The sequence below is a fragment of the Mobula hypostoma genome, chromosome 3 (genome assembly GCF_963921235.1).
Source record: "Mobula hypostoma chromosome 3, sMobHyp1.1, whole genome shotgun sequence".
NCBI classification, from domain to species: Eukaryota; Metazoa; Chordata; class Chondrichthyes; order Myliobatiformes; family Myliobatidae; genus Mobula; species Mobula hypostoma.
In genome coordinates, this window is record NC_086099.1 from 128,208,867 (window position 1) to 128,224,957 (window position 16,091).

At 38.7% G+C, this 16,091-nt stretch overlaps 1 protein-coding gene across 2 annotated transcripts in view; it reads right to left on the minus strand.

Moving 5' to 3' along the window:
• Positions 1-1,325: 1,325 nt before the first annotated feature.
• Positions 1,326-16,091, minus strand: part of trim33 (tripartite motif containing 33) — a 220,895-nt gene continuing 206,129 nt past the window's right edge. The window contains exons 18-20 of one of the 2 annotated variants that reach the window (XM_063043734.1): positions 11,551-11,703; positions 8,575-8,649; positions 1,326-5,043 (exon numbers count right to left, since the gene is read on the minus strand). In XM_063043734.1, coding sequence (XP_062899804.1) covers positions 4,828-5,043; positions 8,575-8,649; positions 11,551-11,703 — 444 coding nt within the window. In that variant the 3' untranslated portion in view covers positions 1,326-4,827. The remainder of the gene's footprint in view (positions 5,044-8,574; positions 8,650-11,550; positions 11,704-16,091) is intronic. The other variant, XM_063043735.1, reaches the window with a different exon arrangement.

The window sequence follows — 16,091 nt, forward strand, 5'->3', positions numbered from 1 at the left end:
TTCACCAGCAACTTTGATGTGTGTTGCTTGAATTTCCAGCATCTGCAGAATTCGTTGTTTGATTGTGATTTTCCTGATCAGCAGACCAAAATCCATTAAATACACACAAAAGTATTCAAGAAGCAGAATCTTTGTTGTCCAGTGTAAATTGCTAGTTATTAATACAGGTTTTGCTGTATGCAAAAATAGGTTTTAGTTTGTGGGATTTGGATGTTGTATGTTAAGCCAACAAGCCAGTCTTGTATTGGGTCCAAGCTCAGAGCTGTGCTCGCCGTTTCTCCTCCCCACTAATTCAATATAGCGTCAACAAATCATTGCTGAGGAAGAATTAATGATAATCAGGTTTGCTTATACGACAGATGTACATCTTCATTTTTGGAGTCAATACAGACCCTGATGCCCATCACCTCTCTGGGCCTGATATTGGATAGATGCTACCCAAAGGCTGTGAATGAATTTAAACAACAGGAATTCTGCAGATGCTGGAAATTCAAGCAACACACATCAAAGTTGCTGGTGAACGCAGCAGGCCAGGCAGCATCTTTGATGCGTGTTGCTGTGAATGAATTTGCTAACTTTGGACACCAGACCTATTATTCACGTGGACTTTGCAGATGGGCTGAATGCAACTTAGGCATGTTTAAATTTGGCATCTTGTTCGATGTCAAGTTGCATATCTAGTTTTAATGTTTTTGATTGAAAACCAGGTGGTTTGTCAAGCTGTTTGAGCCTGTAACAGTCTGCGATCACTGAGGTCACATCTGATAAGACACAAGACTATGTAATGTTATTACAATCCAATTGCTTTCCCGATCAATCATTAAATTTTAATGCCTATCAACTTTATTTGTTTAGAGATACAGCGCAGAGCAAGCCCTTCTGGTCCAACGAGCCACACCGTCCAGCAACCCCTCTATTTCACACTGGCTTACCGCATGACAATTTACAGAAATCAGTTAACCTATTAACCTGCACGTCCTTGCTCTGCAAGGAAACCGGAGCACCCGGAAGCCTAAGTACTCACAAGGAGAACATATAGACAATGTCCAATTTGAACTCGAATTCCTGAACGCCACAAGCTTTAATAGCGCCACGCTAACCGCAGTGCTACTGTGGTGTCCAAGGTTAATATTAACCTTCAACCGGATAAATGACAACATGCAGCAGAATACCAGTTAAACCCATGAGATTTTGCTGGTCCAACATTGTTTCAAAACGGGCAGAAGAATTAAAGGTTCTCAGCCACTTTGTAAAAATTGCTGCAGGTTCTTTTAGATGGCTTAAAAATCTAGTATCTTTTATTAATAGAACAAACAATATTCATCTCAACAGAAATAACACCTTGAGTTTTATTTGAGTGAAGCCTGCGCTGAATTGAAGGCCACATCTGCTTTTAAGCACAAGGAAAACACTCCTCACTACATGGCCCTTGCCACTGTACAATTTAATAGAAATGACCAGGGAGAATATTTCCAATTAAAGCTTTTCTTCTGTTCTAATGCAACAATTTTTATCATCTACAACACAACATTCCATAATATTTTAAACAATTAATATTTACAAACTGTTGACAGGCTTTTAAATAACTCATTTTGACAAAAATACTGTAAACTTTAAGTTACAAAACTAGCAAAAACACAGCGGGTGCAACAGTCATAACTGGCAATCATTAAAAAAAGACAGCTTAAGTCGTTTAAAATTCATCCATAGGACGATTGACTCAAGTTTATGATCAGTAGCTAATAAGGCTGTATACTTCTATGGCATACACAAACAGCATATGAATACAAAGTAATGTTTGTTGTATGATCGCGTCCAAGTTTCTTCAACCTGCTCCAATACATAACATCAATATTGTCATACAATCAATTTAAATTTCAGATAATCCACAAATCATAATGTAGTAAAGCACAATTTATAAATATGCTATTATTGCAACTTCACAATTCATCTTACATTGGTTCTGTTGCTTGCAAGACACTGCATATATGAATGGTCCACTCCCTCTTTTCAACCGGATAAAACACCAGCACCAATATTTTCTGGTGCTTGACAGAATTACAGTAAGCATCAATTGTTTATAATTAATGCAATTTTGTTCCAAATTCACCATGATCAAATTATAATATGGTCTACTGAAGTACATGAAAAGCATAAATTCCGGGTTCAAAAGACCTTACCCAAACATTGTATTTGCTCTTTGGAGTTAAGTAGTTGATTTGCAACTTTAACGGGTACCATCATCACTACCTACAGTCGATGGAAAGCCTCTTACAAATTTGTTAATCACCAGCTAATGTGTCATTTTTTTGTCAAATCCAAGTTCAAAGAAATATCAGAACAGAAAACAATACACAAATAGAACTAAGATTGATCAACACATGAGACACTGTCCAGAAATGGATTGAAAGATGAATTGGATTCATGTAGATTTCAAAAGTAAATTTTACTGTCAGCAGCAACTAGCATTATGAAATTTTAGTTGAAGGGCTATATGAAAATCAGCTATATGCCACTTAAAACCTTCACTGTAAAATACCATATGCAGCACATCAATTATAAGGACAGCAAGCTCCCAGCATATATATTCAAGATATAGAAATCAACCTTCCCTCTTATTTACCAGTTCTGATGTAGACAGAAAACCAGTTGCACAGCAGTACCAGGAAAACATATCCCAACTAGCTTTATAAAATTTAGCATTGCCTAAATTAAATAGCCTTGTATGGGGATCCTTGCACATTAAAACAGGATTTATTAATGCCCATAATTCTAATCCTCCAGGAATTTCTTCGACACTTCATAATTCATGGTTCGAACTATTTATTACCGTTCAATTTGTGCTGTAAAACACCAAGTTGTGGGTGCCATGATACCATACTCACCTTTGTCCAGATATTCAGATTTTACAAGTCATACAGTAATCACTCAATGCATATTCCATTATCTAACAGGTTGCCTTGGTCTCAGTGCCTATTCCATTCATAAACTTCGTATTTTGTACAATATTACTGACAGAAAAATCATTTAGATGGCATTAAATTGTTTAGTTTCAGCTCTGTGCTTGTACATTTTAAATGAATTTGCACTAATTTCTTATTTAGTTCAGATTTCATGTTATAAAATTAAGTTGCTATACCAATTCCAAATGTATCTGTTAGAACTAATTTCAAATTTGAAGTGAATAGCTCATTGTTAGCAGAGCAAACTCCTGTGGTTCCATTCCCAACTGTTCGCATTCCATTTTTAGCTCTCAGCATGAATGGCACCAAGTTCCAAAGTGAAGCAGAACAGTATGATGTAGACCAGTCTGCAATGTCTCATCATTCTCATCTCCAATAATCCTCCACTATAAATAAAAACTCAAATGTACAGTTGGTACATTAGCTCCTGAATTAGAAATGAAGCCACAGGAACGCTGACAAATCTGATAGCATCCTCCGAGTATATATTTCAAATCTTTACCCAGCAAACCCCAATGACTAAATACACAGTTTGTCTGTTGTTGCTGATCACATTCTGATATTCAATGTACTCAAAAAAGGCACTGAACATAAAATTTGGAAATATCATGTTGTGCTGGATGCACTATCGTGACTCATTTCCAGGTCAACCACTCTTAGGGCAGACATCACAAGTTGGCATCAAATTCTGGGCATTATGGAGATACAGTATTTGCTTTTTTGGACTAAACTCTGAGTTGAGACTAGCTAAACTAACTTCACTTTGCACCATCTCAACCAGCATGGAGGAATATCAATAGCTCCTGCCAAATTTATGGAAAGATTCCAAAGGGCAGGAGATATGATACACCCACTAAATCAACAACTTGTCGAATCCACTTAATGGTTAATGAACTAGAGAAATAAGTTCCACTTGATTAATAATCAAGTACATACACCTTTCAATTAAGAAAGCAACTCAGGATTCTGTTCTCAATTTATGTGGTACCAAATTATGAAGACTCAGGAACAAGCATTTAAGTACTCTGCCATTGCCTTGAATTCTGCAATAACTTTGAAAACATGGAAACAAAAGCCCATGGGAGAAAGTGCTGGAACATCATCCAGATGGTGCGGAATAGAAGTGGTAAGATAGATTGCTGAAACATGTTGGGACCGTATAATAGACCATGATATTATTCACATTTGTCTGTCCTTTCTTTCTAAACACATAAGATTCACTAAGTATAATTGTTTGAAAACAAGTAAGTTTTGTTTTTTGAAGATACAAAAAGGTATGTTAACTGTGATCCTTAAACAGTTTATGGTGTAATAGCAACTATTATAGTGCACATGTACACCACATTGGACTCAAGAACACTGATATGGATAGCACAGAATATTTAATCTGTTCTGAAGGCTCAATTACTGAAACAAGATAATTATTCACGACTTGAAAGGCAAGATCAAATATATGTATCCAAAGTGATAATTGGGCTGGTTTCATTTTATACAAATAAAACTTTTAATTCTAAATATGCAAATTAAAGGTGTGTAGAATTAATAAATATTCTGTTGTGCATGCCAATAAAATACAAGCCTTCTACAACATTTACCACAAAGAATCATATAATTACATCAGTAAAGGCAAGGATTTTTTTTTAAAAAGCAGAGTCTGGAAAAACTCCTGGTATTCAGGAAATGAACAAATGCAACAAAGTCTTATTTATCTGTACAAAAACATTTTAAAACTCTAATAAATACTGTTAGATGGGCATCAGCTTTTACAATCAACAAGCAGATAGCCACAGGTGTATTGGCTCACTTCGAGCGAGAAGGGCAAAAAAGATCTAACAAGTTCATCTTCCCCACAAGAAGGAGAAAATTATTTAATGTGCACTGGTCTGTCATCTGACTTTAGCCGCTTTCGCCTAGGTTGAACAAAGTCATCATCTGAATCCTCACTTATACGAGTTTCTTCTTCATGATCAGAATCTGATTCCATTAGAGGTGTAAAGGTTCTGTCTGGATAAACTTCCTGTAGCTTTGTTTCAAAATAACTTTCAAGAGCCTTTCCAGCTTGAGCCACTTCGGAATCTACCTAGAAAGTGAAACAGACAAATTAGTTATTCTTACTAATACAACAGTTTCCCCATAAGGCTTTGTTTAAGGTGGGTTCATCAGAAGATAGATCAGTATAGCAAACACATTCTCAATATGGTCTAAGAATACTGCTCTCATTTGGGAGAGGGATTAAAATCTTAATTATGCTTCAGACTCTTTCAGTCTAAGTGAGCGAGAAATCAGTTAAGTTTAGGCTCAGCAGTCAAATGGTAACTGCTGGCAACTTTCCTTCTGTGGACTTCTGCAAGGATAGGATTACCTGTGAAGGCCTCCATGCTTTTAGGTTCATCTACGAGAACTCAATGCCTACAATCAAAATTTTCCACTTTAAGGGAGCAGAGAGCCATTAGCCCTCATTAGACTACACAGGCAAATCAACAGCTCCAAATAAGGAGTACATCCTGGTATGAATTTTATGAAGCTTAGAATATGCATACAAAATCACCCCATATTTGAATTAGCTCTGAAAATATGTTTGGTGTATAAAATCTTCAAAATAAAGTGCACCCGAATTTAAACTTTTGTTTTTACATAATTTGCATTTGGAGACAATAACCATACCCCATGTTAAGGAATATCTATAGATTTTAGAAATCTCAAAATTAAGGAAAGATTTTCATCATTAACCTCTTATAAAAGAACTCCCGTAACCATATTTGTTAATGTGGCAAGTCCACTTACTGTACTAACATACTGACATAAGATGTTAACACGTCACATGGTCACTAAACATTTAGACAGTTGTACAATTTAGGCAAAACATTTTAAGAGGCAAGTTCTGCATTATTTACACTAAGACCATAGCACAAGTCAGAAATGCATCTAGGATGTAAACCACATCTCAAAAACAAATTACACTTAAATGGCCTTTCATTCAAGTGCATATCAATGCTTCCTATCCAGCTACTGAGATAATGACATTGCGAGTAAATGGAGTCAACATGCACATAAGTTCTATTAACCAGGAGATGAATTCCCAGATTATGTTGTCAAATTGATTTTGGGATAAATGTTATTCAGGACAGTGCTTCTTTACTGAATAGTTATGGATACATATTTAGAATAAATAACTAGTAGAACTGCTGTCTCACTACAATAACATCGATTCAAACCCAATCTTGGGTGCTGGGTGTAGTCTGAATATTCCCCCGTGATTGCATGGGTTTCCTCCCAGTGCTTTGGATTTCTGCCACATCCCAAAGGTGTGCTGGTTGGTAAATTAATTGGCAACTGTAAATAACCCCTTCATGTGTAGCTGAGTGCCAGACTCTGGGAGTTGATGAGAATGACAGAAAAATAAAAGGGATTAAGGGAAAATAAAATGTGAACTCAGTAGGCCCCATTTCTATACTGAATAGCTTTATAACTCCCCAATACTGTCATGAGATCTTGGGGGTCTACTGAAACAAGGACCCAGTGCTGAAAATTAACTTAGCACACCACCACTGCATGGTCACCTTAGACAAGATGATCAGTCTCTGGAGCAGAACTTAAATCTGTAACTTTAGATGTAGTTACTACTGGCCAAAAATAACATTAAATGGCTAACTTTTATAGAAATACATAACAATAAAGATACAGATGCATATTTCTTTTCCCAAACTGCTTTTAACTTCAGGGAAATAATACTCTCAATGCCAGCAACGATATAAATATTATAGTTAGGAGTTTGTATCAAGCAACGAATGGTCAGGATATATTCATGGAGGGAGTGGACTACCAATACTTCAGATTGAGACCCTTCACCTGGACTGAAAGAGTAGAGGGAAGATATGGTCAAGATGGTGCCAAGCTACAACCTTCATTGACATTGTGGCTCAGTTTCAGGTTTTTTTTTAAGTGTTCTATGGGTTGATGAGGATGTTTTTCAGAACAGAGAGGGGAGCAAGGGGTCAGGTTATGGTGTTAGGGACAGGAATGTGGGGGAATGAGAGGACAGGCCAGAGTGTCCGTTTCTGCTCTGCATTTGAAGTACAGCGATGCTGATGTCGGACATCTGCTGAGTAGGTGGGATGTCTAGCTGACAAACCAGTGTTGACAAAGACTGCTGGCTCCAAGGGTCAGTGAGTTGCCAGTGGGTTCTGGAATCGAAGTTCTAAGTGGGCAGAAGGGAGGAGGTCTAATGAACTCCTGGGTTCGTGAATCAGTGAGACCAGAGTTCGAGGCCCAGTGTTCAAGATCCCATTATCGGGGAGTCTAGAATTTAACACCAACTGAAAAGTGATCAGCTTGTCCTGTGGTCAATGCTGAGGGTTGAATCTGAAGTCCTGGGTCTATAAATCTCTGAATTTGCTGGAGTAGCTGAAGGCCCACTGTCTGTGTCCAAATCACAGTCGACTGGAGGCTAAAAAATATAGAGTGTCCTGGTGTTAGGAGACTGTGTAGGTATGGAGATAGGAGGAAAGAACAGGGCTTGTTTTGCTGTTGGCTTTGTTGCTTGTTATTGTTCTGTGTTGTTCTGCTGAGCTTTGTGAGCATGTTATGTTGATGCCAGAATGTGCGGTAACACTTGCAGCTGCCCCCAGTACATGCTTGAGTGCATTGGTTGTAAACGCAAACGGCAAAATAAACTTGAATCTAGCCAGTATACAGGTGAGGGCGAGAAGTGGGGCAAGAGCTGGCAAGTGCTTCATGGATACAGGTGGGTTGTTGATTGGAGGGTGGAGTTAGCAACAGACACTAGGAGGTGATACGTGACGACTGGTGCGCAGATGTGAACAGTGATAGGGCAGGGAAAAGGATATTTGAATGAGTGGATTGTTAATAAGAAACTGAGTTCAGTAAAATCTTCAGAACAACTGGCAGGTAATTTATTTTTCCCAAGTCTAGGAAGTAAATGTTGAAATATTCAAAGAACACAAAGCATTAACTTTCTGCTAAGCGGCTCTAACAGATATAGGAATTAAAAATTGGAAAGGGTTTGTTCCCTGTTCCATCATGTAAAAGAAATCTCTCCATGGGAAAACAAATGTTAATACTAATTACTCCAATTTCAAGGCTAAGGTACATAGTGATTTAATAATTGTTTCAGGTAAACTGAATGTTTTCCTTTGAAGACACCCAACAAAAACTAATTCCCGATCATGCAAAAAAGTACATGTGAACAGTGAAGCTTGCTTAACTCCCCAAATATACTTAAGATGAATGAACAAGCCAATACTATATCATAACGTTCAGTTTTTCATGCCATTCCAATGAGAATGCCAATTAATGCAAAAAATAGTCCAAGTCCATAGGTGTAAGGTGTAAAGAGGACACAAACCTTGACTTATTAGTCTTACGTGTGCTCCCTGAATCTGACCCAAAGTGACACCCTTGTGTTACACCACAGTGAATTTGATCCAATTCAAGTGCAGTGGCTATTGCTAGATTTTCAGCCATGCCTTAGTGAAGTACTCAGTCTATTTCTCATTATCATGTGTAATATTTTATATCAACAACAAAATTCAACTGATTACAGGCTGCAGAGAAAGGAACAGGTCGGTCAAAAGCAGGGGTTATGTTTTACCTTGGTTCTCATTTCCCTTTCTTTGGTCCCCATGAAGGCTTGAGGACCATTTTGAACCCCAGGTAATAGGGTAACCTTTATGAGACAACAAAATTCATAACATAAATTTGTTTTATGTTGCATGGATATAGATAAACATCAAAAAAGCTTCCTTAATATCTGTACCATTTACCCTGTTCTGTGCATACTGTATCTGCACCACAGAGAAAATGCATTTTTCAAAGGACCAAAAAGTTAAGAATATAAAATTGCCTGGTGTTTAACAATGGTCAATAACTGAATGTAGTTTAGCTCACTTTCTAAGCACTTAGCTTTGCAAGCAACCAAAATCAGAGTACCTGTAACATGTACAAAGGGGAGGGGGGAGAAAATTGTCTGTAGAGAATGGTAGTGGCAGTGGTGATTTTGTGGGCAGGGGATGATAGGAAAGAAAAACGCTGGGCAAGGGAAAAAAAGATCTTCACAGCTTATTGGATCTGTAAAACTGGTATCCATATTTGCAATATTCTACAGAAATCTTTGTAGATCATATATGGCACTATACCAAACCACCAGAAAATCTACCCATGGATATTAATCAGGCTACCTATCACATTTACAAACATCCCCTGCAAATGACTAATCTTGTCTCCATGGCTGTAGGTTACTAAGAATGAACAAAATCAGTATAAACTATCAACGAATACATGTGCACATAGCCGTAACAGTGACATGAATAAACGACTGCCTATCCAAGAGTACAATTGAGTAGGCATTAATTACTGACAAGATGCAATGACTAGGATACTATGGGAATCGGTATTTCACAACTCTTACCATATATAGTAACTGAGAAAAGGGCAAAGATTTGGTGCTAACTTTGCTGGACCAAAGTATCCAAGAAAATGAGTCAAGAAGAGAACATATAGGTTCAAAAAGGTTATAAGCAGATTAGGTGAAAAGAAGATCTGGTGAATGGAGTATATTGCAGAAAATGTAACAATGCCCACTTTGGCAGTAAAAGTATTTATCTGAACGATGACTAAATGCAGAACTTGAACAGAATTATCTGGATGATTTCCACAATGCTTGTACTGCAGGTACCAGAAGGAATTAGAAAACCTAACAATGTTTTCATTACTTGTGGGAAAAATTAAATATATAGGGGACCAGTGAGATAGATAGATAGATAGATATATATACACACACACACATATATACACACACACACACACACACACACACACACACACATATATATATATATATATTCTTTTTAAAATATTACATTGAGAGTTGCATGTGCATAAGCAAAGAGACCCTGAGCTTTGATCTGTCAAAATAATCACACTGTGGTCTTAAATAAACATGTACCCAAGCTCAAATAAATTTGGTGAGGCCTCTATCAAATCACATCTAATCAAGATAACTTAAACCACAGGAATACATCATTTCCGCTGCAAACACAAGACGTGATATGGTTGAATTTACCACACAAAGCAAATAACCAGCAAATCTAACTTTAAAACCACTTCTGGAATAATTCCAGTTAAATAATAAATTAAGTAGTTAATGCAACACTGAGGCATCCCAGATTGTGGGAAGGAATTTAAATGCATTTTGCCAAAAGCATATCTTGGCATTGATCCTACAATGCCAATTTTAAAATTTCATTATACACTCTTGAACTTTTTATCACATGAAAAGCTTGGTTACTGCTATTTGTCTTATTTTAGATAAATAATGCACCTTTATGAAAAGTTATTACTTCTAAGGTCAGCTGAATTGAAAGAACTTAGCCAAATTGAAAGAACAACCAAAGAAGGATGATAAAACAAAGTTTGCTGAAGTATTTTATGTCAGGACACAGGATACAAGTTTGTTTTGGAGCTGAAAGTTCATACACACAAAATTACCTGTAAAATTGTCACTAAACTCAATAACTATACACCAACATAACACTCAATATCTCCTCTCCATATCTAATATCCTTTAATTCTTTTCAACTTCAGTAATTGTCTAGCTTTACCGAAATACAGGCGTTATTGGCTACAGTTACATAGCATGAGTTCCCCTGAGAACCTTGGTACTCTTGTTAATTAATTAATTAATCCAAATATATGGTTTTCAACTTCAATGAGTGATAAATATATTATAGTAGTAAATATTACTGCTAATAGAACCCTCTCAATTTAGTTAGCATTCCTGAAAATTATTGAACCTCCCAGTGCTTCTATTTTTTTGTATCATGGACACCCAAATGCAGTCCAAACCCAGTTCTACTTTGCAAATTACTACCCGTTTAATCCTTTGACTGCAGTGTATAAACACCAAGGCACATGATTTCTGCCTCTACAGAGGACAAAGACAACAGGCACAAGGATCACTATAATCTGCAAGGACTCTTTCAAGTTATATCATATTGACCTGTAAGAACAATTCATCCTTTAGTTCTGTGTCTAAATCTTGAAATTCTGTATCTAAAAGCACTGTGGAACTGTGTTCACCAGATAAACTACAAAGCTAGCAGTTGAACATCTTTCACCACGCTCCCATGTTCTCAAGCAAAATTAGGGATGAACAATAAATGCTAACTTTGCCAGCAGAATCCTTAATACGTGAAATAATACACTAATTTTCCCACATTTTAGAAGGCCTCCATTTTTAAAACCTAAGTTGTACTCTTATTAAGTCTAGCAACTTTGCCAATTTCCTTTTTTGTTACATTATTGCTGTTTGCTTTGAATGTAGCTATGAAATTACCGATGAATGTCATTTAACACAGAACTTTTGCACATGCAAATGTCATTACCCTCAAATACCGTTATTTTTGCTGAAGTCTTCAATAATGTTGAAAATGCATCAAATTATACTAATGTTTTACATATTTTGTTTTCAAATGAAATTTGTTTTTACACAGTTTATTATAGCAACGGAACTCGGAAATGTTGGTGTGCTTCAAGAACTTACATGTGCAAATTCACAAGAAATACTTACTTCATTGAACTTTTCACAGTTTTTGAAAATGAGCCTTACATCAGCCACAAAGGTCTCTGGTGTTTGGTAATGCTGAGAGTGTTTTTTCTGCAATTTTGTTTTCACTCTGGATAAATCCATTGGATTTTTAATAATTCTGTAGTAATCAGGAACCTAGAGAGGCAAAGGAAGATTGATATCTCTTCAACACACATTCAAAGCCTAAATAACATTTTGACAAAGTGGAATAAAATGTAGTTCTACAATAGACTCACTGATATAAAAGAGTGCTTTTTATTTGCATCGATTTTTAAAAATAATTGCTTCACATCATTGTATCTCTAATTTTTAATAAATAAAAGCAGTGCATTTCAGAACATAAATGATGCTGAAGCAAAGCTGATTTCGGAAAGAAGAACAAAGCTTGATTTAAATAAGTAGTGAAGCTTAAAGGGGATCATGGAGAAGGTGGCGATAACTTGATGTAGCTTAAGGGGAAAATATCAGAGCTCTGTCTTTAATCAACTTTGGTTGGAGTCAATGACATCCATCTTCCACAGTTCAGCTGGAGAAGATAACCCTTCATCCCAAAACAAGTTAGTTTTTAGGAACATTGAAAATGAATGTATCATAGGTGATAAAACAAAGGGATACTGAGCTCCACATCTGGAAATATTGTCCAGAATAACAATTAAAGTTCTAAGGAAATCTTGGGCAAAAATTCAAATGCTAGAAGGCTGTGATCTAAATCTTTCTGTATAATCCAATAGGTACGAGTGGATCTTAGTGAAGGCAGTTGTACTGAGTTGACAATGAAAGATGTGTAGTCAATTAAAAGGCGGTAAGCATGAAGCATAAAAACGGCAATTTTTAAAAGTAGATACTGTAGTGTTGCATGGGAAAGGTAACAAACTGTGGGAGAACTGTTGTTACTTCCAAAACCACACTCAAAGACTCAAGAACAAGAAGGTTGAATGTGGTGTGATAGTTCGCAGAGGTGGATGTTTAAGGGGATATGATGCTGCTGCTGTTTTAAAATAGCACCTGAACAACTTCAGCCAGCATGGAGGCAGAGGGAGAGGGAAAGGGAATAAGTCATGTGGTCGTAATTTACTGGAAAGTGGGATAATGAGGAGTAGTAAACATCATGGATGCCACAAGCTCAGAAGGAGCACATGGGAAGATAAAAAACATTGGTACAAGTAGTGAATTGCTAGTTTCTACCCCTATTCATTATTTAATCTTGGCACTGCAGAACATTTAACACCAAGGCTGGTAATGGACTTAAAAAGCTGAGATCTGGTGTTGGGGGCGGGGGCGGGGGGTTGCAAATATTGGGGATCCTTCAGTTCCTTTCCTTTCTAGGTTTCTAGAGCTAATGCATACCATAACACCATATGGGGGGCATGGAAACTTTAAGAGGTAATACATGCACTAGTTGTGCACCAAGACTCTGAAATCTAAATATACTGGGTTGTCAAAGGGCAAAGACGATGTCAGAGGATTCTGATTAGGTTGCAAAGTAGTCAATGTTTTGAGGGAAAAGAGCATCCAAGGTGAAAGAAGAGTAAATATACAAATGATTAAATAGCTGTAGGCTACGCAGCCTCTGCTCTACTTTCCCATTAAAGAAAATCATAGCAGATCCAATTAAAATTTCAACTCCAAAATTTTCATCTTCCAAATAACTTTTCACAAACCTTTATCAAGTATTTTACCTACCATTACCCTTAAAAATATAAAAACTTTTATAAAAAAGTCAGAAGGCATCTCTTCATCTTAATGACCTTCCTGGAAAGCACAAATTGTTGGGTAGGACTGATACAACTGGCAATGCAGCCTGTCAAATTTCCCCTAGTAGGCATGTGGAAAATGGCCACTTGAGGGTGAAGTGACATGTACCAACGAGTAGTGAATGTTTCCTACAACAGGGTAGTAGGGTCATCACTGAAAGTGCATTGAAATGGACTAAATTCTCAACAACAAGATTTACCATGCACACATTGTCCCGTTAATATTTTAGTACAACATGCAGTAGCTACTGCAGTGAGTACATATCTCAGTATTCAAACATTAAGGATAAATATGTAATTAAGTGCCACAAAATGGGCACTAAATTTGGAAGTAAAATGCGATCTATAAACCTACAGATCTGACGATGGAACTACAAGCTGATCTCCAAATTTAGTCATGTGAAGGTCAATGCACAAGACTCAATTCAGACATCTCAACTGAGAGAGAATGTGAATAGTGTCAAACCAGCCACTAAGAGTACTGTAGGAGCAATTCATTATTACTTTCAGTCAATGCACTTTGAGTGATGATCCTGCTACCCTGCCGGCATGCACTTGACAGTTGTTGGTAAAGTTACTTCATCTTCCAGTAACACACATAAAAGTTGCTGGTGAACGCAGCAGGCCAGGCAGCATCTCTAGGAAGAAGTACAGTCAACAGTACAGTTTTCGGGCTGAAACCCATCGTCAGGACGAAGAGCTAGTAAGAGATTTGAAAGTGGGAGGGGGAGGGGGAGATCCGAAATGATAGAAGACAGGAGGGGGAGGGATGGAGCAAGAGCTGGACAGGTGATTGGCAAAAAGAATACGAGAGGACCATAGGACAGGAGGCCCAGGGAGAAAGAAAAGTGGGGGGGCGGGGGAGCCCAGAGGATGGGCAAGGGGTACAGTGAGAGGGACAGAGGGAGAAAAAGGAGAGAGGGAAAAAGAATGTGTGTATACAAATAAATAACGGATGGGGTACGAGGGGGAGGTGGGGCATTAGCGGAAGTTTGAGAAGTCAGTGTTCATGCCATCAGGTTGGAGGCTACTCAGACAGAATATAAGGTGTTATTCCTCCAACCTGAGTGTGGCTTCATCTTTACAGTAGAGGAGGCCGTGGATAGACATATCAGAATGGGAATGGGACATGGAATTAAAATGTGTGGCCACTGGGAGATCCTGCTTTCTCTGGCGGACAGAGCGTAGATGTTCAGCAAAACGATCTCCCAGTCTGCGTCGGGTCTCGCCAATATATAGAAGGCCACATCGGGAGCACCGGACGCAGTACATCACCCCAGCCGACTCACAAGTGAAGTGTCGCCTCAACTGGAAGGACTGTCTGGGGCCCTGAATGGTGGTAAGGGAGGAAGTGTAAGGGCATGTGTAGCACTTGTTCCACTTGCAAGGATAAGTGCCAGGAGGGATATCGGTGAGGAGGGATGGGGGGGACAAATGGACAAGGGAGTCGCGTAGGGAGCGATCCCTGCGGAAAGCAGAGAGTGGGGGAGGGAAAGATGTGCTTAGTGGTGGGATCCCGTTGGAGGTGGCAGAAGTTACGGAGAATAGTATGTTGGACCCGGAGGCTGGTGGAGTGGTAGGTGAGGACAAGGGGAACCTTATTCCTAGTGGGGTGGCGGGAGGATGGAGTGAGAGCAGATGTGCGTGAAATGGAGGAGATGCGTTTAAGAGCAGAGTTGATGGTGGAGGAAGGGAAGCCCCTTTCTTTAAAAAAGGAGGACATCTCCCTCGTCCTGGAATGAAAAGCCTCATCCTGAGAGCAGATGCAGCGGAGACAGAGGAATTGCGAGAAGGGGATGGCATTTTTGCAAGAGACAGGCTGAGAAGAGGAATAGTCCAGATAGCTGTGAGAGTCATTAGGCTTATCGTAGACATCAGTAGATAAGCTGTCTCCAGAGATAGAGACAGAAAGATCTAGAAAGGGGAGGGAGGTGTCGGAAATGGACCAGGTAAACTTGAGGGCAGAGTGAAAGTTGGAGGCAAAGTTAATGAAGTCAATGAGCTCAGCATGCGTGCAGGAAGCAGCGCCAATGCAGTCATTGATATAGCGAAGGAAAGGTGGGGGACAGATACCAGAATAGGTTTGGAACATAGATTGTTCCACAAAGCCAACAAAAAGGCAGGCATAGTTGGGACCTATACGGGTGCCCAAGGCTACACCTTTAGTTTGGAGGAAGTGGGAGGAGCCAAAGGAGAAATTATTAAGAGTAAGGACTAATTCCGCTAGACGGAGCAGAGTGGTGGTAGAGGGGAACTGGTTACGTCTGGAATCCAAAATGAAGCAGAGAGCTTTGAGACCTTCCTGATGGGGATGGAAGTATATAGGGACTGGACGTCCACGGTGAAAATAAAGCAGTAGGGGCCAGGGAATTTAACATCAGTGAAAAGTTTCAGAGCGTGAAACTTCACCTGTGAGTCGGCTGGGTGATATACTGCGTCCGGTGCTCCTGATGCGGCCTGCTATATATTGGTAAGACCCGACACAGACAGGGAGATCGTTTCGCTGAACACCTATGCTCAGAGAAAGCAGGATCTCCCAGTGGCCACACATTTTAATTCCACTTCCCATTCCCATTCTGATATGTCAATCCATGGCCTCCTCTACTGTAAAGATGAAGCCACATTCAGGTTGGAGGAACACCACCTTATATTCCGTCTGGGTAGCCTCCAACCTGATGGCATGAACATTGACTTCTCAAACTTCCGCTAATGCCCCACCTCCCCCTCATACCCCATCCGTTATTTCTTTATATACACACATTCTTTTTC